At 44.3% G+C, this 21976-nt stretch overlaps 1 protein-coding gene across 1 annotated transcript in view; it reads left to right on the forward strand.

The window, feature by feature from the left end:
* Positions 1-21976, forward strand: part of PALM2AKAP2 (PALM2 and AKAP2 fusion) — a 369435-nt gene that overhangs the window by 340719 nt on the left and 6740 nt on the right. Inside the window, exons 9-10 of the mRNA XM_052644634.1 lie at positions 16051-16229; positions 21590-21628. Coding sequence (XP_052500594.1) covers positions 16051-16229; positions 21590-21628 — 218 coding nt within the window. The remainder of the gene's footprint in view (positions 1-16050; positions 16230-21589; positions 21629-21976) is intronic.

Raw genomic sequence — 21976 nt, forward strand, 5'->3', positions numbered from 1 at the left:
TGATGCTCGATCCCCCCAGTTTTGTAGAATGTCCCTCGGTTTGGGTTTGTCAGATATTTTCACGTGATTATGTTCGGGTTATGCATCTTGGGTAGGAATAACACAGAGCTGCTGCTTATTCTTACAGTATTCAATCAGGTAGGGCATCGTGTCAGTTTGTCCCATTACAGGGGCAGATGTTAATTTTTTTCACTCAATACTGATTTTGATGGCTTGATTGAGGGAGTGTTTTCCAGGCTTCCACACAGTAAAGTTACGTTTTCTTTTTGTGATTAGCAAGTATTCTGTGGGGAAATACTTTGGTTCTATGTATGTAATCTTCATCCCTCTCCATAACAGATGGTCTCGTGGATTCCTGTTATATTTAGTAGGTTATAATCCATTTCGGTTATTATTGTTATCCTTAATTACTCAAATGTAGTTCACAGGAGCCCTTTCAAGCTAACTTCAGTGTCCTTTTGACATGTCTCCATGATTCTTTGGGCATATCTTTACTTTCTGGTGCTGCAAAATGTTCCAGTCTCATTTTATACTTTCCTGACCCTGAAATCAACCCTTTAGATTAAGAGCACTAGTTCTTGTTAGTGGAGAATGGTGGTATTTTTACTGGTATTTAGAAACCAAGATCTGGGAGCTTGGTGTGCTCACTGCTATTAGATAGGCACTGCTCCCAGGCACTCTGAATGGTCAGAATTCTATCTGTTGATATATCAATTAATTGATCTATCTACCTACCTACCTATCTTACCTACCTATCTACCTACCTACTGAAAACCATGACCTCACCCTGATACCTTTAATTTTAATCTAATACCACATGGTTCATTTTCTTTCTTTGCAGATTTGTAACCTTCTCCTTGACAACAAGATACCTGGTTCCTATTATTCTTCATATATTTATTATTTGATCAGCTCCCCCTTGTGGAACCAATCTGTTGTTTTCCTCACCAAACATCGACTCCAACACCAATTTTTAGGTAGCCACTGCTGTCCCCTGCATGTTCCTCACCCATCTTGGACCCCAACACCCTATATTGGGTTACCTGTCTCCCTGCCCACCTTGCTCTGGCTCCCACACAACACTCTGGGCCACTGTGGCTCCTCCCCTACTCCTTGCAGAAACCTGTCTCAATCAGCTCCACCTAATGGCTTTTGGACTAAATTGTTCAGGAAGGGAAGGGGAGGGAGCAGGAAGAGGAATAGCGTGGTGACTCTCCTGATATGTTTTTAATTCCTTCAAGTTACAGGGTAATAGGCAACTGAGTGAGTGAGTGAGGCAAAGAAAACTTTCAGGGGAGGTTTTTTTGGTCTCTGCTTTATGGTGACTTGCTGGCTTTCCCTAAGGTCCTTACTTGTCAAGTTCACTTCAAAGTCTTGTGTGCTGGCTTGGCACAGAGATGGCAGTTGGGCATTCTATATGGTATCTTGGAAAAAGCTTCGGTACCACTTGAATTCAGCCCGATCTAGGGAGCCTACCATCACAAGGGTGTGATTGTAAAGGACCTCCATAAGAGCCTGCAGTCTCACTAATGGAGGACGTCTTTGCAGGCACCTCAGCAACTTCTGCTCACACGGCAGGCAGATTCCATGGCTCTCTGATCAGTTACAGCTGTTGCACTTACCTAGAACCTTCTGTACATTGCATATGCTCAGTGGTATTTTCAATTGTCTCCTCTCCACCTCTTAACTGAACCCCTTACCGTATTCCTTCCATATTTTTCTAGCACACAAACAAAAATTAAGACATTTCAACACTTTTCTAACCTGCTGTGGTTTGTCAGGCTTCCCGCCAGACTTTAAACAACACAGAATCCTAAGGTATGCCCCCTGCAGCCCCATATTGATTTCCTTGTACTTCCCCCTATGCTAATGTTAATCTCCTTCCCCCATGCTAATGTTAATCTCCTCCCCCCATATTCCATCCCCGCAGGGTTGATTCCTGCTCCTTTAGTAAGATGGTAATTCATCCCTGCAAGCCTGCTTGGGTCTGTTTGTCACACTGAGCACAGTCATGATAATGACCTGATTTGCAGCTCATTTCTTCACGTTTATCTCTAGAACACTGAAAGTAGATGGCAGGACTTCCCAGAATTACAACATGGATTGAAAGAAACTGAAGGCAAAAGGCAATTTTTTTCTATCCGTGCCTGGAAATGTTTAGATTGTTTGGCCAGCCAGCTTTTTAATTCGTGATCAGGAAGGAGGCTGACACGTCACTCTGAGCCGCCAAACTGGACCATTCATGGTCAGGATCAGAACTATCGGCTCCAGTTTTGGTTTTGTGAATGGAGATGTTGCTGAGTCCCTGCTCTATTACTCTATGTTTCATGCCATTAGAGGTGATTCAGCCAGTTCATTGCGTGACTCATAGTGACTATTTGATATTAAGTGATGAAAAATACACTTTTTAACATCTCCTATAGGCTGGTGACATGTTGGAATCCTAAAATCTTAAGGCAAGTAAAATTCACTGAGAGTCAAAATGTGATAAGGAAAGAGAAGTGCTTTCCAAATATTTCCCAGGTGTTGAAAAGATACTTGTTATTGCATTTGGTTCTCTTCCCTTTTGAGACTGGAATATGATGGGATTGTGTTTTCAAAAGTATATAATCACTTTCAAAGATGAATTATTAGGAGAAATTTTATGGAAATTTAATCTCATTGGTTCTTATGTGATTTTTTATTTAAAGCTTTTTTCTTTTTTTTTTAATGTGGACCATTTTTCAAGTCTTTTGAATTTGTTACAATATCATTTCTGTGTTGGGGGTTGTTGACCATAAGGCCTATAGAATCTAGCTCCTCAACCAGAGATGGAGCTCCCACCCCCTGCATTGGAAGTCGAAGTCTTAACCACTGGACTGCTAGGAAAGTCCCTCTTATGTGATTTTTAAAGGAAGAAGAGTTTAAATAGGGTTTGTGTGCCATTTGTTCATACAGAAATGAAAAAGGCAGATAAAGTCCCCACTCTCAGGGATCTTAGTTCAGTAATAGAAGCATCCAACAAAGAAGTGTGGAGACCTGTGTTAGCGTGGGGCAAGGAAGACCACCTTATAGGGAAGGTAACGAAAGTCTTCCTTTCTCTCGAAACTACCATCTAAGCTTTAAACTGAAGGCCTGGAAGTTTTGTTCAGGGAATGGGAGAGGATGTTCCAGTCACAAGGAAGGCCCCTTAGGGAGGCCCCAAAGGAAGAGCACATTTGAGGTGCTTAAATAAAGTTAGGGGGGTTAAAGGAAGAGATATAAAGCAAAACAAAAGAAAGTTGACCTGGAGCCAGACAGTGAAGATACACTTTATCCTGTGATCAGTGGGAAGCCAGGGAGGATTTTTCAAAGGGGTGATTATCTCTACACCACTAAAGCTGTCCTGCCTTCATCCGGGAATTGATGGACTTTAAAAGTCATTCCGCTCTCCTGAGTCTGTCCCACCGGCTTCTTTTCTTTTTTTTTTTTATTTTTTTTAATTTTAAAATCTTTAATTCTTACATGTGTACGTAGGTCTAAAGGCCTGCCACCATTTTGACGAGTGCCCTGGGTTATGAGAGAAGCTATGCTCCCAAGATGAGGGATGGTACTTAGAGAATAAAGGAAGCTCTTCAGCAGGTACTCAAGCCTGATTTGAAGGTGTAACCCCCACACTGCCGTAAAACACCCTTGAGGAATGAGTTTGGGAGGGAAACCCAAACATTTTACTTGAGTTACAATCAGGACCTTTTCAAAATGTCTTTTCATAGGAAGGGTGTTAACAGACAGTTCTCTCTTTAGGGCTATGTCTATTATTAGATATCCTGATTTCACTTCCCAGTTCTTGGCAGGCCAGAGAAACCCAGTTAGTTAGGTGATGATTAGCATAGTTTTTTGAACTAGTTTGCATTTTCATGCCAGGTATTGAATTGATTTACCAAGTCAGACATTTTGCCCGGTAGGACATTCTGGATAGCGGTCATGGCAAAGATATGAATATGGAGTCCCACAACTTGTCTGTTGAGGTCTTTTAATAAATGGAAAGATGTAATAGTTATACATCTTACAAAAATAAGATTTCCGAGGGTTTTTACTTCTGTGGTCAGTTTGAATTAAGATTGCATGTGTGATTATCATTTTATTATTATAAAGTTTTTGGATTGGGTATTTTTCTTTTTCCTTCATTATCTTCCACTGTCACAAAGAAAATGTCCTAGGTGGAAAAAAGTATTTATATCAGCACAGTATTCATGTAGCAGAGCTTGGTGGCCTTGTTCCACGATAAACAGAGCTGGATTAGGTTGAGTCTCACTTGTTGTTGTTCAGTTGCGAAGTCATGTCTCTTTGCAACCCGGTGGACTACAGTGCTCCAGGCTTCCCTGTCCATCATTATCTCCTGGAGTTGCTCAAATTCATGTCCATTGGGTTGGTGATGCTATCTAACCGTCTCATCCTCTGCCGCCCTCTCTTGTCCTCCTGCTCTCAATCTTTCCCAGCATGAGTCTTTTCCAATGAGTTGACTCTACACATCAGGTGGCCAGAGTATTGGAGCTTCAGCATCAGTCCTTCCGCTGAATATTCAGGGTGGATTTCCTTTAGGATTGACTCATTTGATCTTCTTATATGAGCCTCACTTGAGATGCCCCCAGTCCTCCACAGAGTAGAAGATCTTGTGTGGGTGACTGATGGAAGTATTCCCCACCAGGTCCAGTTAAGAGAGGGCTGTCCTTCAGGAGTGCCTAGTATTTCCCTGTCCTGCTGGCAAGTACAAATTGTGCCACTTGCAGGGGCCCAGCTGACTGTGTAAAGGTTCTTTTTTTGTTTTGTTTTACAATTTTATTTGTTTATTTGACCTTGCCACAAAGTATATGGGATCTTTACTCCCCAACCAGGGATCAAACCCATGTCCCCGGCAGTGGGAGTGCCTTAACTACTGGACTTCCAGGGAAGTCCTTGTATAAAGGTTCTAAAGCTGAACGTAGTGTCCTACAGACAGTTATATCTACCAACATGTTCCCTGAACACTCGTTGGTGACACAAGCCTAATCATGGTAGCTACAACTCACCAAGACCTTAACGTTGAGTACTATTCTAACTCCTTCATACACAGTTTACTCCTTTTCATTTTCACATTTAATCCTCCCAACAGCCCTCTAAGATAGAATCCAAATTATCCAAACTCTTGAGAGTATATTCCATATTTTTCCAGATATAATCCACATTTTTCTTATTTTAGAAAGGCCACAAAGTGTACATACTATTATTTAGAAAAGCAGTTCAATGCATGTAATAATATTTAACATACCCAGTAAGGTCCAAGGCAGCACCTGTCATCAAATTCAATTTCTGTTGTGAAACTTAGGAACTGAGTTAGTTCTGTTAAGTGGAATCAGTAAAGACCAAGAAGAAGCTCATGCTGGTTCACATCAGGTTTTGTTGCCAAAGAAGTTATGATAAAATTTTTTGGGTGGGGGAGGCGGGGCCGGGGAGGGGGTTGGAATTGTCTCTTAAGAGGTCATTAACCTGTAGTATTATTCCCTTTGCAGTAACAAAGCCCAGAGAGATTAGGCCACTTGCCTGAGGTCACCCAGCTAGCAAGTAGAAAAGCCAGGTTCAAGCTCAGGCTTGTTGGACTTAGAGGCCTTAGTCTTTGTATACCTCTTGCCCTCTGCTGGACCTGCTCGGCTGCCTCTGGGGTCTGTTAGGTGCATGGTAACAGTCCCTCTCTCCACTCAAGTCTCCTCTACCCTCTCCCAGGCTCAGGGCTAACCCCTGCTTTCTCCTGGGTCCTCCAGCCTCTCCTTTTGGAGCCACGATTGCTCTGGAGCCCTCTGCTCCCAGTGGTCTAGGTGGATGAATTTTCTTGCAGAGGCCATGAGACAGTGCTACCCTAGTGACCTAGGATGGTTCCTTTGTGCTTTCAGAACTTAATTCCAGTGCTTCAGATTACAGTAGGGAAAACTGCTGCTTCTGTCCCAGGATCTAAGCACATGGCCTAGGGACTAACATCGTCCATGTCAGCTATCTAACCTGGCTGCTCTTGTGAGTTCTTCCTGAACGTTTATGCCCAGGAGAAAACTCAGTCATTCACTCCAGAGAGAGGCTCATTGCCTGAAAGGAACGGGAACTCAAGCAAGGAATCTATTTCTTAATCTGAGGATGAGTGGGAATAAGAGTTCACTCCATTGCTTGAACCAGAGAAGGCAATGGCACCCCACTCCGGTACTCTTGCCTGGAAAATCCCATGGATGAAGGAGCCTGGTAGGCTGCAGTCCATGGAGTCGCTAAGAGTCGGACACAACTGAGCGACTTCACTTTCACTTTTCATTTTCATGCATTGGAGAAGGAAATGGCAGCCCACTCCAGTGTTCTTGCCTGGAGGATCCCAGGGATGGGGGAGCCTGGTGGGCTGCCGTCTATGGGGTCGCACACAGTTGGATACGACTGAAGTGACTTAGCAGCAGCAGCCATTGCTTGAACACTTCTGGCAAAGTGGGGCCAGAGCTGACCAAATTCATTTACTAGTGTTCGTTGAACACCATGTCTGCTCTCTGCTTTTGTTCTCTTTTACTCATTCATGTCAACATATGGCAAAACCAATACAGTATTGTAAAGTTAAAAAGAAAAAAGGTTGTTCCTTCTGCCTTGAACCAGAAACTCCTTGTAATTTTTTGTATCTGAACCCAGCAGATAGATTCATTTAAAAAAAAAAAATGCATGCCATTTGGGAAGGAATTGGTAAGAAAGTTTAGATCAAAATAGTGTTAGGCAAGGGATGAAGGTATGCGGTGAAATCAGGACTTCTCAAGTTACAGAATTCAGAGTTCTTTTTGGACATTGCCTTCAGTGGTTTAAAAAGGCCACTGCCATGGCTAAACCCGTCAGCCTCACTTCTGAGAAGATACAGACTCTGGTCTTTGTTCTGTGACAAGCCTGTGGTCATGGCTTCTGGATCGTAGAACTTTGGAAAAGAACAACACTTCCCGCCACTCCCTTCCGCAGCAGGTTCTGCTGTCACCACTGATTGTGCCGGGACTTCTGGTATACCCACCGTTGTCTGGGTTGTCCCCTGCCTTGCTGGGGACACCACGTGGTGGTCCTTTTCCTGAGTCTGGCTACCCGGTGCTCCAAGTTAGGAGAGCTGCTTCCAAAGATTCAGACTCAGTCACATGCAAATCAGTATGCAGTCATGAGCTGAGAATGGAGAGATGAATCAAAGGACCTAATTCTTGTAAAACTCCTGCTCTAATGCCTCATAAGAAATGTGAGCTAGATTTCATCTCAGCCAGGCCTGGGAGCAAGATAGCTGTCATGACGGTTGGCTTTTAGGGCAGGATATGACAGTTTCATACTAACTGTGGCGACTTGCCATGGGCTTCCCTAGGGAGACTGGCATTTCAGATCCAGTTCATCTTTGTGAATAAACTACTTACTACTTACAGGATGGAGGACCAGGGGCGGTCATGGAAAGTGTGTGCAGGACAGGCCATTAGAGCCCTGGGGAATACATCCATATCACCTGTAATGGTGTTTTATTTCTCATGGCTTGGTAAACATCAAAGGTTTCCCCAAAAGTTGTATGCATCTGACATCACAGTGTCCTCAGTCCGTCTTTTATTTCTCATTACTCAAATATAAATTCATACTAAAGATGGGCAAGGCGAATTATGTGCTTAAGTGTAACAGTCATTTCTCTGGATTCATCTCTAAAGGTTAAATCCTGATTCCACTTCTTGTTAGCTGTGTAACTTACTTACTTCATCTCTCTAAATCTCAGTTTCTTCACCAGTAAAATGGGAATAAAATAGCATCAGCCTCATCAATAAGTTCATACAGTCAGTGCACAAAAGGCTTCCCATTAGGGTTATTATTATTTTTGTTGTTATTGCAGTTTTTATGTTTTAGGAAAAGACTTAAAAAACTTTTAACAGAGTTAGTTAAGAGTTATTCAGTAGCTATTGGGAGCCTGACATAAATGGCACAGCATGCTTTATAAAATTGCTTTCTAGTCCTGAGAAGTATTCATCATTATTTCCTTAGATTTAGTTTCTCTCATAACGTCTGAGTTCACAATTAGCTTTCAATAGTCACCTGTGATTTCAAAAAACAAAGGCCATTATTAAGTATGTTGGGTGAGAATGAAATTACAAATCACCATGAAAATATTTTCTTTCAGGGGGTGGTTGTCATCTTCTTCATAGAGCCAGGCTCACCATGTTGGTAGAAATGTGTTTAACCAAAAGATCTTGGTCCAGGAATCGCTACTTACCATGATTTTCATTCTTACTGGTTTAGTTAAATTTTTTTTCTTTTTTTTGGTCTTAAAGTATATTTTCCCTGGAGATGCAAAACTCTTTCCTTCTCCAGTTTTCCTTTTCCAGCTCCATTCAGAGAAATGACAGCTCATCGCAACTCATCCCTCCTTACCTTGAAGTAGTAATATTTGGAAGTTTCTGAGACTTGTGTCAGCAGATAGGGATATTTCTCATTTCTGAGCTAGACTTCTAGTATGAAGATGCATATCATCGCATTCTCCCACTCCTGGGGCCTTCAAAAGGAGGAGATGAAAGGAGCAAGGGTGTGTGGGTCACAGCTGAAACCATACAAGCCAGTGGGATCCAACAGGCAGGATATTCCCCTGTACTGGGAGGAAATGGAATTGCAAAACATAAGTCTGGACTTCTTTCTTTCTGGTGATCTGTGAGTCGTTTAGATGTTTGCAAGCGCACCCCAAGGCTCCATGAAGAAAGGAGATCATTGAAGGAGGCTTGGGCCAAGGCATGTTATTTGGTGGGCGTCTTTGTTCAGTTTGATTTTTAAATAAGAGTGGGTGATGGCTTTCTCTTTTCTTTTGAGAAATGTAGAAACAAAGGATCTTTGATTTTTAAGACGTCAGATGCCATGTATATAGAATATGATACTCACCAGAATGCTAATATTTGACCGAAATAATTTTCTAAACATTAGGACTCCACCCTCGTGGCTTCATAGAAGTTAGTCCTGAAGTTAGTTCCTGAAGAGGGAGAGTGTGGGCCATCAGGAAAGGCGGCACCTGTGTACCCAGGACATGCATCCTCCACTCTGGTTCCCTTGAGGGGGAGGAACTGTGGGATTTTCTCTCTTCTCCCATCAGCACAGGGAAATCCATCTTTGGAAAAGCCAGAAGCGAGTCAAGGCGTGGCTCGCTCTCTCTGGACCAGAAAGTGTCTTAACTATTTATAGTAAACAGAAACACAAATTCATGGGTCCTGGTTTTTTTCTTCCACGCATCATGGGAGACAGCATTTACGAATTGGGAGTGTCATTCTGCTGCCCCCTCTGCTCCTCACTCTGCCTCCCCATGTCATGTAGACAAGACCAGGGCTTCTCTGAGGCCTCCAGGAGGGGTTAGCCCAGGGCTTCCCCTGGGCCTGTGCTGCCTGGTGAGACACAAGAGCTCCTGGATCTGCCTAGTCCATGAAGGTTAAAGCCTCAACTTTATCTACTTTTCTTAGCATGGGTAGTAATACCTAAAGGAAAAAAATTCTGGCTTGTTGTATAATTTAAAATTAATTCATGCTTATTGCAGAAAAAATGTGGAGAACAAAGGATAAAAGTAAAAGTGATTTGTAATCCTAACCACTACCTATCTAATTATTCTCATGCACTTCACGTGCGTGGAAGATAACATTAGGTCTGTGTGTGTATTAGTCTCCTATTGCTGTAGCAGATCACAAATACAGTGACTTAACAGGCTTCCCAGGTAGCACTAGCGGTAAAGAATCCCCCTGCCGATGCTGGAGATGCAAGAGATAGTTTTCAGTCCCTGGGTCTGGAAGATGCTCTGGAGTTGGAAGTAGCAGCTTGCTCCAATATTCTTGCCTGGAAAATTCCATGGACAGAGGATCTTGGCAGGCTACTGTCCGTGGGTCCACAGAGAGTCAGACATGACTGAGCACAGCACAGAACATAGTGACTTAACACACATTTATTATCTTATAGTTCTCGAGCTCAGAAATCTGAAATGTGTCAGCTGTGGACTGAATTTTGCCCCCCTCAAGTTGTTGAGGGCCTAAACCCTGATGTGATGGTACTTGGAGACAGGGCCCTTGTGAATAATTAGAGTTAGATGAGGTCATGAGGGTGAGGCCACTTAGGATGTATTAATGCCCTTATACAGAAAGACCAGAGAGCCTGGGATGGGTGGTCACGGCAAGAAGGTTAGCCACCTGCACGATAGGAGGGATACTGTCACTAGAACCTGAGCATGCTGGTACCCATGCTGATCTCACACTTCCAGCCTCCAGAAGGATGAGAAAATCATTTGTGCTGTTAAAGCCACATAATCTGTGGTATTAGGTTTTAGCATTTCAAGCAGTTTAAAATATAGTCATTCTGGGGTACAGTCAAGATGTTGGTGGGGCTGTGTTTCTTCTAGAGGCTCTTAGGGAGGATCATTTCCCTCCCTTTTCCCGTTCTGCAGGCTGCTTGCATTCCTTGGCTTGTGATCTCTTCCTTCATCTTCAAAGCCAACCGCATAGCATCTCCAGATCTCGCTCTCGGATCCCCCTCCATCTCTTTTATGAGGACCCTTGTGATTACATTTCACCAAACTGGATAATCTGTAATAGTCTTCCCATCTCAAAGTCCTTAACTTAATCACACCTTCAAAGTCCTTTTGCCATCTAAAGTAATATATTCACAAGTTTGGGAAATTAGGGCTTGGATATGCTTGTGGAAGCCTTTATTCTGCCCACCATAGACTGTTCATCTTACCCTGGTTTAGTTTTTACTGTGTGTCATGTGTGCACTTTTTTTTTTAACTTTTACACAGCTAATAAGTAGTGAGCTAGGATTTAAACCAGGCACTCCAGCTCTAGAGCCTGCACACTTAAACCCCTGCAGTATTTCTGCTTCTGTAATCCGCTTTTTGTCTTAATGTATTTTGAGTATCTTTCCATGACTGTAACTGTTCCTTTAAATTTGAGAGGCTAAAACATGATTTATTATGGCTAAATAATACACCAACATCTGGATAAGCCATAACTAAGTTAACCCTTGTCCCACAGCCAGATGCTTTTGTTGTTCCACATATGTAATTATAAACAAACAAACAGTAATAAAAGTTCTTATACATAAGCTTTGTGCCCATACTTAATTATTAGCTGAACTTGTGCCTACAGTTGGTGGTTAATGGTTAACTAGTATAGAATGGTAATTTCCCAAACTGTTTTCCTTGAGGTGTTAATAGGGATTCTGTGAAATGAGGTTCTCTAATTAAATAAATTTGAGAAGTGGTGTACACCCATCCTTAAACTAGAGATTCACAATCATATTAACAGTAAAACTTTAGAGAAGTCCTCTGGTAAAGAAAATCTATCTTGTTTTATCTTTAAAACTTCCTTTAGTATGTTTCAAATTTATTTGACCAATGACTTTTTGGCTGTTTGCAGCATTGAGTACTATCTTACAAAGCTAAGGTAATGGGACATGATTTTAGAAACACAGCTTTGGCATCATCCTGCCAAGTGAAGCTGCTTATCCTCAAACACCTTTAAATGCTTAAATCTAAAATCACTCTAGATGGAATAGTTTGGACAAAATCATGTGTATGACATAAACTTGAGAACATTTTCTACCTTCCACTCCGAATTGCAATCTAGCTTTGTTCTTTTGGTTCCTATGTCAGTCGTAAAACTCACATTACCCCTGCTCTGTAAATGTCAGGTACCAGCTCTTGGCCAAGACCAACACAGGTCTGCCCTGAGGTCTGCATGACATTCCAGGGATGCTCACTGGGCTCCTTTAAGAGAAATGTTTTGTAGAGTATTCTGCCCAGGTAAGAAACTAGATAGCAGAATGTTTATCGTTGAAATAGAGGACACTTCAGCTCCTGTCAGCTATTCAGTCCTTCAGTTGACAACAGACTGCGAACACGTTTTGGTGAGACAAGTGGAGATGGAGCCTGAGGGTAGTGGAATCTGGTACATGCCAGCACACACCAGAGATAACCATCACTGTTTGAAGATCCTGATGAATTGTGTCCTAAGGGCCAAGGAATTTCAAGAGGCCTTCCAGGGCTGTAGACCAGGAAGAGAGAGACTTCTCAGGCCTGTACCACAAATTACTTGCATCACTTGTTACTTGTTGTGTCATGAGGCCCAAATGGTGGTGTCTGCAGTGTCTCCTACTGGGGGATGAGCATGAGACATTTTTCATGATCCTGATCAAAGGGAAAAAGGGCCTTCCCTGGTAGCTCAGTGGTTAAGAATCTCCTGCCAGTGCAGGAGACATGGGTTCGATCCCTGGTCTGGGAAGATCCCCTGAAGGAAATGGCAACCCATTGTAGTATTGTTGTCTGGAGAACCCTGTGAACAGAGGAGCCTGGTTTACTACAGTCCATGGGGTCCCAAAGCTTCGGACATGACTTAGCAACTGAACAACAACAAATCAAGGGGAAAACTTGGTTGAGCTGCAAACTAGGTTTTTGATGACCTGTATGATTCCTAAGATGGTGTGAGAATTCCAGGCTTAGTTGGAACCATATTGGAGGCAGGGTGGTTGGAGACCACAGCAGAGAAGCCCCACCAAGCTGACTTCCCCCGATATCAACCAGACCAGAGGTCTAGGGGTGGGGTGCAGTGTCTCCTGACCTGTGACTGCTTCTCCTGAGGCTCAGACGTGAGCTTGGTTATCTGAAACCTGTTGTCTCCCAGATGTCCCAGCCACCTTCTCTGGAAGCCGCTGCTGCAGACCTGCTAAGGCAGTCTTTGGTTCCTGTTAGCCATGTGACCTCTAGTGGTTGTAACCGGTAAAACTGGCTTCAGGGATGGATTTGCTGGAATACTAAGAAATAAACTGGAGAAGGAAGTGGCACCCCACTCCAGTACTCTTGCCTGGAAAGTCCCATGGACAGAGGAGCAGGAAATGGCTTTAATGTTTAATAGCCAACCACTTCTCTGTAGTAACTTTTCACCTCTGTTATTCTCTTTCAGCACACACCCAATTATATAATTTAGCAACAATCAACACAATTTGGGTTCCAGACCTAACCTTGACTGTTGCTAGCTAATATAATTTGGACTGATGTTAAGCATCTGAGCCTCCAGGGTCTATACTGTTCAGAGATGTCATGACAGCCACCCTGATTACTACATCCTGGGGTTGTTTTAAGGATCAAATGACATGAAGAAACCTATCATTGAAATGCTGTATAAATGTGTTTGTTGTTACTCCAAAGCTGTTGGTGTCTGTGGTTCTGTAGACCACAATTGTTTTATTTCATGTGCTTTGGTGAAGACATTTAAACTCATTGCTCAGATTCTGTACTGGGAATTCTGTCCCGGTCCACAAGTTATTTAATTAGTGGCCGCTATGTGTGTTTCACAGTGGACTTGCTGGTTCATTCAAGAGCCATGAACTCCTGCCTCTGGCAGATGCCGCAGTTGGTGCTGGGATCTGGCGGAGACCAGGGCAGACAAGGTCCTGCTCTAGTTGAGTGTATGTTCAGATGAGTCGGGGGGATTCTTAGCCCCCGACTGAAATGGTTCCTATCTTCAGGTGACTTCATAGCTTAACTGAGAAGGAAAGCTTCAACAACCAGATGTGACACTAGTCAGTGTGTGAAAAAGGCTTTCACAGAAGTATAAACGAAGTGCTCTGAGTCAGGGGTCCTACCGTGGTGTGTGTGGAGGGTGGAGTTTCAGGCAGTGAATAGAGACTGTCTTTCTAGGAGTTTAGTGCTGGAGGAATGGCTAGTAGATGATTGGGACCTCTGGAGAGGTCAGTTGGAAAGTAACCGACCTGATCTTTTGGTATCTGTTTCTAGTTTTAAAAGAGCTGCAAAATTTTTATGCAGAATTTCCTGGGAAGTTGCTCATTCTTACTCCAGAGACATAATTATTCTTTCAGATTCCAAATAAATAACAGCTAGACTCATTGGATGCTTACTGTTCCGAAGATTAACTTTATAAATATTAATTTGCTTCTTTTACCAACTGTGTGAGGTAGGTACTTCTACCAACATGCCAGTTTTATAGATTAGGAAACTGAGATAGAAAAACTTCAAAAAAACCAAACAAGTAACTTGCCCAAGGGTATTTTGCTGCTAAGTAATGAACTCAAACCCAAGCACACTGGCTCTAGAACTGCGTGCTGGCCACTGGGCTGTATTATTTCTCAAAGCTTCATTATAAAAGTTAATCAAAATTTTTAGAAATACATACTAAGTATTCCAGAATTATATTGCCTGAGGTCTGAGATTGCTTCAAATATTTTCATACAGAGGGGTGCGAGGAAGGCAGGAAGGTAGCATAGATAAAACAGGAGTGGTAAAATCTTCATAAATGTTAATATAGTTGATAAGTCCATTGGCATCATGATAGTATTCCCTGATTTTCATAATGAAAAATAGAAACCATTTCCAGAGGATTTCAAGACCTTCAAATATTTGTACCCTTACTGTTAATATCAAAAGACTTTTTACCAATGATCTGGGTAATTGAGATCAAAGCAGTGAGTTTCATTAAGTTACTAATGTAATGGTGCCCATGTAGTAAAAATCATTTCCTACATAATTGCCACATGGGCTGGTCGTATACTTTTTCTTTAAACCGGTAAAGGTTGATCTTCTTGCCAAATATATTTGATAGAATAGCAAAACGTTTGCGTTAGAGTGGACTTCCAAGAAGGACTTCCAAGACAGCGTTTCCCTGTATTCTCATTTCCTTGCTAGGGAAGTTGAAACTTGGAGAACCTAAGTGATCAGTCCAAGGTTAAAGTGGAAATATAACATGGTTGTCCACAGCCAACCTCATGGCTGGCTCATGGGAGAGCAGAAATTAAAACCCAAGCTTCTTGAACTCTGAGGGGCTTCCCGCCTCCCATCAAAGGAGCTCTGCCTGGTAAAGTCTTATAGCCACCCACATAGAGACACAGACCCCAGGCTTCACTTATCATTCTGGCTGGCTACATCAGGCATTCTGGGGAGTAAGGCAAAGAAAGATGATCTACCTTCATCCTGAGTCTGCAGGAGGTGGGTCAAGTGGGTCTTGAACCTCCCCTGGTCATTTCCAAACTTTTGTGCTTAAAATAGGCCCATATATTTTGTCTGTTTTCTCTACGTTCCTTGTTTACAGTCCCTGTGTCTCCCACAAGGGGCGTAGTTGGGAACATCATGACTGTTGAACCTGAAGCTACTTCTCAGAGGTGTGTTTGGGGCTCTGGCAATAAAACCCACTTCTACCTGGGCCAGAAGTCAGGGCCAGGCTTTTCCCGAGAGGGTGGGATGCGGGCAGTCTTAGTGGCAGTGCCTGACATCACCACACCACTGTGACTGTGGCCCTGATCTCATCCTGAGAATTCCTGCTTGGCATCTCAAAAGCTGAAACCTCACCTTTCCCAAGTCTGTCACACCCCTTTCCTACAACACTGAACCTGCGGTTGTTGGCATTCATTCCTTAAGATCTGGGAACTCAAACCTAAATGCTTTCAAGACCATGACAGGTAAGGTAAAAAATGAAGCTGGCAGATTGATGTAAGACCAGGAAGAACAGCCTTAGTTCTCACTCAGGGATTTTACAACCCCTGCTGTCCATACAAAAATCTTGGGCTGGTCGTCTGACCATCAGTGACCTCTGATAGAAGAGAAGGAGCCTGGGAAGGAAACCAGGAGACCTGGTTACCATCGCCAGCATCCTGGTGACTCAGCAGAGCCTTCCCTTTGCAGAGCCTCAGTTTTCCTTATCTGTAAGAAATGGGTCTTTAAGATTCGAATAGAATACATGTCCCCCAAAACAACCAGAGCCAATGTCTGTCTGTCTGTCTGTCTGTCTGCCTGACATATATTTGCGAAATGCTTGACAGGTCTAGGTCTCTTTGGCCTAACTGACTTTAGAACCAGTTTCCTTGAGGTCTTTGTTGGATGCATTTGTGACATTAATCCTTAAGCACTTGGATGCTTGTAATAAAATGATCTGCACTTAACCATCGTTCTGGTACCACGCTCTATGTCACAGGTTGCTTTTTTGCCAGCGTTCTCTTCTTTCCGAAAGCCGTCATGAGCAGACAAGCTTATTAGAAAGGGTGTTCTCTTCGTGTTGTTTGTTTCAGGGAAAATAGAGAAAGTCAAACCTCCTCCATCCCCCACACCTGAAGGTCCCAGCTTGCAGCCTGACATAGCCCCCGAAGAGGCTGCCGGATCGCAGCGGCCCAAGAATCTGATGCAGACCCTCATGGAAGACTATGAGACACACAAATCTAAAAGGCGCGAGAGAATGGATGATAGTAGTGTAAGTTTCTCCTCCTTTCCTCTTTCCTGCATCCAGGGGTGAACGTCGGCCTGGTGTATGGTACCGTGGATCAGGCTCTGATGTGTGTGCGGTTGTCTGGCCAGCATCATGGTGCCAGCACCAATTTTCAGATGTGTGGTTTTAACGTGCCTGGAGTTGGGTTGGGGTTTGTCTTGTTTCTCAGAAACATTGATCATGCCAAGAGTGGGTCTTTTTACTGCCAAGTTCTGGTCTGAATCTACTGGCATGGCTTGTACATGAGCTATGGGATGTGTAGAAAGATACCACGCAGGGGGAACACAGAAAGAAGGACATAAGCTCCTCGAAATCACCCACAGACACCAGGGAGCTGACCACAGCCATTGCTCGCCTGCTCTGTATAGATGTTATTTCTCTAGGCAGGAGTCCCCAACCTCTGGGATCTAATGACTGATGATCTGAGATGGAGTTAATGTCACAATAATCAAAATAAAGTACACAATAAATGTAATACACTTGAATCATCCTGAAACCATCCCCCCAGCCCGACCCTGGTCCATGGAAAAAGCGTCTTCTGTGAAGCTGGTCCCTGGTGCCAAAAAGGTCAGGGATGCTGCAGAGAACCATGACAAGGCTGATCCTTCAGTGTCTGCTCCGGGCAATCCCTATAAATGGTACATAGTGCTCAGAAGACTCAGTATGTTTTGGGCTGTTACCAAGCCCGTGTGTACAGTTTGTCAGGAAAGAGCTTTTTAAAATGACAGTTAAAAACCACACAGCTACCCTGCTACCCTCAACTCCGAAAACTTTGCATGTGAAGTTCCCATCAACTGCAAAGGAAGTCGTCAGCTCTGTGGGTTCTTTCTCTAGTAAGGGACTTAAGAGCCCTTGTTCCCCACAGCCTGCACAGCCAGGAGCCTGGGGATCAGCCTCAGGGGTCCATGTCAACTTCCTCGGAGTCTGCTGGCTTCTGTCTCTTAGCATTTATTGAGGTAACCACCTCCTCCCCTGAAATAGCTCAGGTCGGTTGAGGATATGCCCCAGTTGACCCAGGACAGGCCTGGTTTCTGCCTCTTATCCTTGTGTAATTATTAATAGCATCCCCTTTCCCTCTTAAAAGTGCCCCAGTTTGGATGATAAATTCTTTGCTCACCTTAAACTTGAACACGATGGGGCTCACAGTAGGAGTTCCATGCTGATTAACTGCCTTTCATATTCTGGGTGGCTGAGTGAAAGGATTTCTGGGGTTGAAGCCAGATACTGAACATTTTAGTGGTAAAGAAAGAAAGTGAACGTGCCTGTGGCAAACGAATGACCCACTTGGTGTCTCTCAGCCTCCTCTTACCTGGGCTTGTACCTCAGTTGCTTGGAAGGCTAACCCAGCTCCTCTGTGGGGCTGGAATATTTCTGGGCTGTTCCTGTATTGTACAGTGGGATGGGCCTGGCCCTTGTTGGCTGCTGCTGAGGTTTCCACCACTGGGGCTCCTTCTCTGAGCCTGGAAGACCCTTTCTGCCCTTCTTTGAGCCCTCCTTAAAATTATGGAGTTAACCTTTAGGTATTTTCTGGAGCCTGTGACTGTCTTGAAGCTTAGGGCTGTATGTACAATTTCACACTGTCTATCGGCAGCCTTGGTGGAAGTTGGCTGGGATGTGGGGATACGGAGGAACTAAGGGATCACTTTGCATGTGATCCAGACGAGTGATTTTGAAGCACCCTCTCTGTATCTCCTGTGCATGCCTTTTGTGTTGAAGGGCAGGTGTCAGGGGAAAACACCATACCTGGAAGTAAAGAGCCTGCTTGAGCTCATGTCATAGGCAGAGATGAACAGACTGACACTTAGGCAGCCACCTGACATATACCACTCAGGTTGGATTTCCCCCTTTGCATGAAGGAAGCTGCTTGGAATCAGCCTTTTAACACTGGTTGCCCTTTACTTACACACTCCTGTCTCTGTTTTTTTTTTTTTTTTTTTTCAAGTATATCAACATTTTAGAAAAGGAAGAAACCTACTAAGCAAACTGTTCATATTCCCAGATCTCAAAGTCAAGGCCAAGTGCTCTGCACTGTCTTTGATACTGCAAGAGAACCAAGTTTTTCACTGTTGAAAGTTCCTAGGGTTAGAAAAAAAATCTATCCAACCTACTGGATCTCTTTTAAGAGACCCAAATCTGGAAGAAACAAATACTACAGTTGCTTCTAAAGCAAACGAGTGATCATCAGTGAGACTTCATCTCAGAGCCGCCTGTTAACCTGTCTTCGTCCTTTTGATTCAAGGAATCTTTCTATTGTGTTACCATCAGTCACTGCAGAATATGTTGAAGTTTACCTGTAGGAATGAACAAGCCTTCATCTCTTTTCCTAGCTGATCTGTGGCCCTTCTTTAATTGTCTCTCATACCAAAATATTAACCATAGGGAGCAGATGGATGGCTTGAAGCCAGAATTTTGTCACTGGCTTCCCTGCCCCAGAAGCTGGTAATTCTTTTCTCCTTGCTCCATGCACATACATGATCCTTGGGGTAAGATGTGGCTTCTTAGCTCCTCCAGCTTCTATCATCCTAACTCATCTGGGGCCATTGTGACTCAGCACTTGGGCCTGCCACCATTTCTTCCCCAAAGCCACTCGGCAGCTATGAGTCGCTCACGTGTGATCAGGACCCAACCACGTGTTCACCCTTAGGAAGTAGCAAGCTCTTTCTGAACTGAATGAAGAAAATTCTTACATACTGTACTTGCCAAGGAGAAAGCAGGCTTAAAAGCAAAATTGGAATGTGTGCGTGGTGATGCGCTAGGTACAATGATGTTAATGAGGGTGGGAGGAGAGAAGAAAGAGAAGACAAGTGTAGCTATCCCTGGAGTTTGCATGAGTAGTTTCTGCCAACCTATCTGGGAAAAAAAAAACTGATCCTTATCATCAAAACAGGTATAGCAACCCTCCACCCCAGAGTAGCGCTGGCATCTGGAGACCTGTCCGTAGTTCAGGACCTTCCATTTCCCCACTTGATAGGATATCATATGTGGGATAGGAGGGAAGCCTCTGGCTCAAGGAGTCCCTGGCAGGCGGTGGCACTGAGGCAGCTGCACAGTACTTAGTGCTCTTTTTCATACTCTTCAGCTAGCCTCCCTCCTGCTCGAACCAAAGTGAGGGCTCAGAGAATGACAGAAGGTGAAATATGAGATCACGAATCTCTCTCTGGGAACATCTGCCCAGAAGTCACTGTTTTGGTGATGTGGAAGTCATCTGTGGATGTTTTGCTTCATTTTGCAGTTGGGGATGAAATCAGTGACAAGTAACCAGCTCAAACCCTCTTCTGAAAAAATGACCCCCAAATGGCCATCCTTGTTCCCCAGCTCAAACCTGGGGCACATTAACGCTTCAGTCGCAACGGTCTTCATCCGCCTGGGCTGGGGCCTTCTGCTTGGTGTGGTCACTGATGAGTGTCACCATGCTTCAGGTTCAGCCAGGCTGTACCTCTTAGTGGCCCCCTTGGCTAATTTAGGGGTAGGAGGATTGCTAACCCCAACCCTACCCACTTACCTCGGGCTGTTTACCAGCCTGTAAGGACTCTTGTGAGAATTAGGAAAAGGCACGCTTTTCCAAAACTCTGTGAGGAGGCAGTCCTAGTCGGCTGCGCAGCTGGGGAGGAGACCGGGGCACTGAGCTCAGCCTCATCCATCCCCCACCTGGTATTTCTGTGCAGAGCAGCTGTCCTGCTCGCAGTATAGGTTTCTCTTATCTGGAAATGTCATCTTACATGGAGATGTCCCCTTATCTGGGCCTGATGCTGTGTCTGGTCAGTCATGCAACTCGTAAGGTCCTAATGAATCATCATTTCCTGTAGGGTTTCTTGGTACCTTGCAAAGAAATGATATTGAAGCAACACTGTTTTTCTGGCCAGTTTTTCCTCCAGCCTGACCTGAGTCTTGGAAGGCTATGAGTTCTTGAGTCAGGAGTGCTCTTGAACTTGTTTGGTAGACTTGCTTTCCCTTTCTCAGTGAAAGGGATGCTGTGCTGAGTCCAAAGTACAGCCTCCTGGGCTTTTAGCCCCATCCTCAGGCCTCGCACAGAATCTACCCTTGGGGGGTTTTCCTGTGTTCTCTTTCTTTCTCCTTTGCCCCCAAGGTAGTTACTGAGAGGGCTTTCAGCCTTTCCTGCCTGTCTTGGAATAAGAGAAGGCCTCTTTGATTCCTGGGTTAAACCAAGGTCTCTTTGATTCCTGGGTTAATTCCTGGGCTAGAAGTCACTACTTTTCCAAGAATTCCTGACACACACTTCCTTCCAGACCAAGACATCTTTGGCGAATTCTAGCTGAACTCTCACTGGGTGGGCGGAGGAAGCTCGTCTGCCTCCAGTGCCCCTACACCACAGGCTGAAAGCTCCGTCACCTTCAGTGATGCTTCAGGCCCCCAGCTCACTCAGGTTCTCACACACACCCTGGGAACGTGCAGAGGAGGGGAACACTCCCCATTCATCAGCCCCTGGTCATCAGTCTGATCGTGATGCAACATGGTTTTCCAAATGCAACACCTAAGAAGCAGTCGGTGATCACAGTCATATGATCCTCCATCCAGCCTGTGGTCACCCTGCCACAAACCAGTCAGTGCCTTCAGGGTCCTGTGCGGTGTAAATGCAAGGTCAGGACCACACGTCTGGAAGGAGCTGTCAGAAGTCGCTCCCTTTAACTCATCACCCACAGCCAGGACCTTTTTTAGCTGAGCTTTCTTTACAGTGACTTTTAGTTTCCTAGAGGAACTAAAGGATTATTCTAGTTCCGACATAATCCCCCTATTCTCAGGAACCTATCTAGGCCTCCCAAGGTAGAGATTAAGCAGGCTGCTTGCCGTCTCATGGCAGTGCCATCCTTAGATTAGGTTCAGAGAATCTGCCTCCACAAACCTGCACTCAAACCATTCTTTGTCTGTGATTAGGGTCTTCTTTTCATGGGACAACAGATGACAAGACTACTTTGGACTCAGAGAGGCCTACAGGAAGAGGAAAGGGCCGTTTGTCTACAGATTCTAACAAGTCCAACATGACCCTTAAAGATCTTGCTGGGGGGCAGCTGGTTGCATCAACAACAGGGGAAAGAATCTTGTTAATTCAGATCATAGCAAATGGAAATGACAAATCTTGAATTAACAAAGTCTGGCTTATCTGATATTTTATGAAGGAATAGTAGGGTATCTGCTTGCTACAAAAGATACACTTTTAAATAAACTGATATCAGATGAAGCAAGCCTTGGTGTGGGTGTGTCCTGGTCTCCTGACGTCACTTCCCCTCCTGTCCCTCCCCAAACCCCGCCCCCCACGTGGTCCCCAGCTGAGGGGTGTTCCCTGTGTCTCTGCTATTTACTAACCCTGGTTTTTCCCTCTCTGCCAGTACACCTCTAAGTTACTGTCTTGCAAGGTGACTTCCGAGGTACTTTTCCACTTGTTTGTCTTGGTTTTCCTGCATGCCTGACCCAAGTGCATGCTGTTGTGGTTTGCCATTTCCTGATGGTTGTTTTCCCCTCCCTTCCTTTTCTGAATGGGATGATTGCCTTGAAATGTTGGCGTCTATGCAACAGTGGTATACGAGACTGCTTTGCTGTGCTGTGTGCTGGGCTGGACAAGACCTCGCCTTGCTCGTGGATCTGGAAGATGTTTGGACTAGAGGGCACAACCAATGGGCTATTTGGATTTTTGTTTGTTTGTTTTTTTAGAAGCTGATAACAAATCTGCTCTGGTCTGGTTAGAAAATCATGTAGCTCAAGAGGACAGGGGCTGT

Source organism: Budorcas taxicolor, chromosome 8 (assembly GCF_023091745.1).
Source record: "Budorcas taxicolor isolate Tak-1 chromosome 8, Takin1.1, whole genome shotgun sequence".
NCBI lineage: Eukaryota > Metazoa > Chordata > Mammalia > Artiodactyla > Bovidae > Budorcas > Budorcas taxicolor.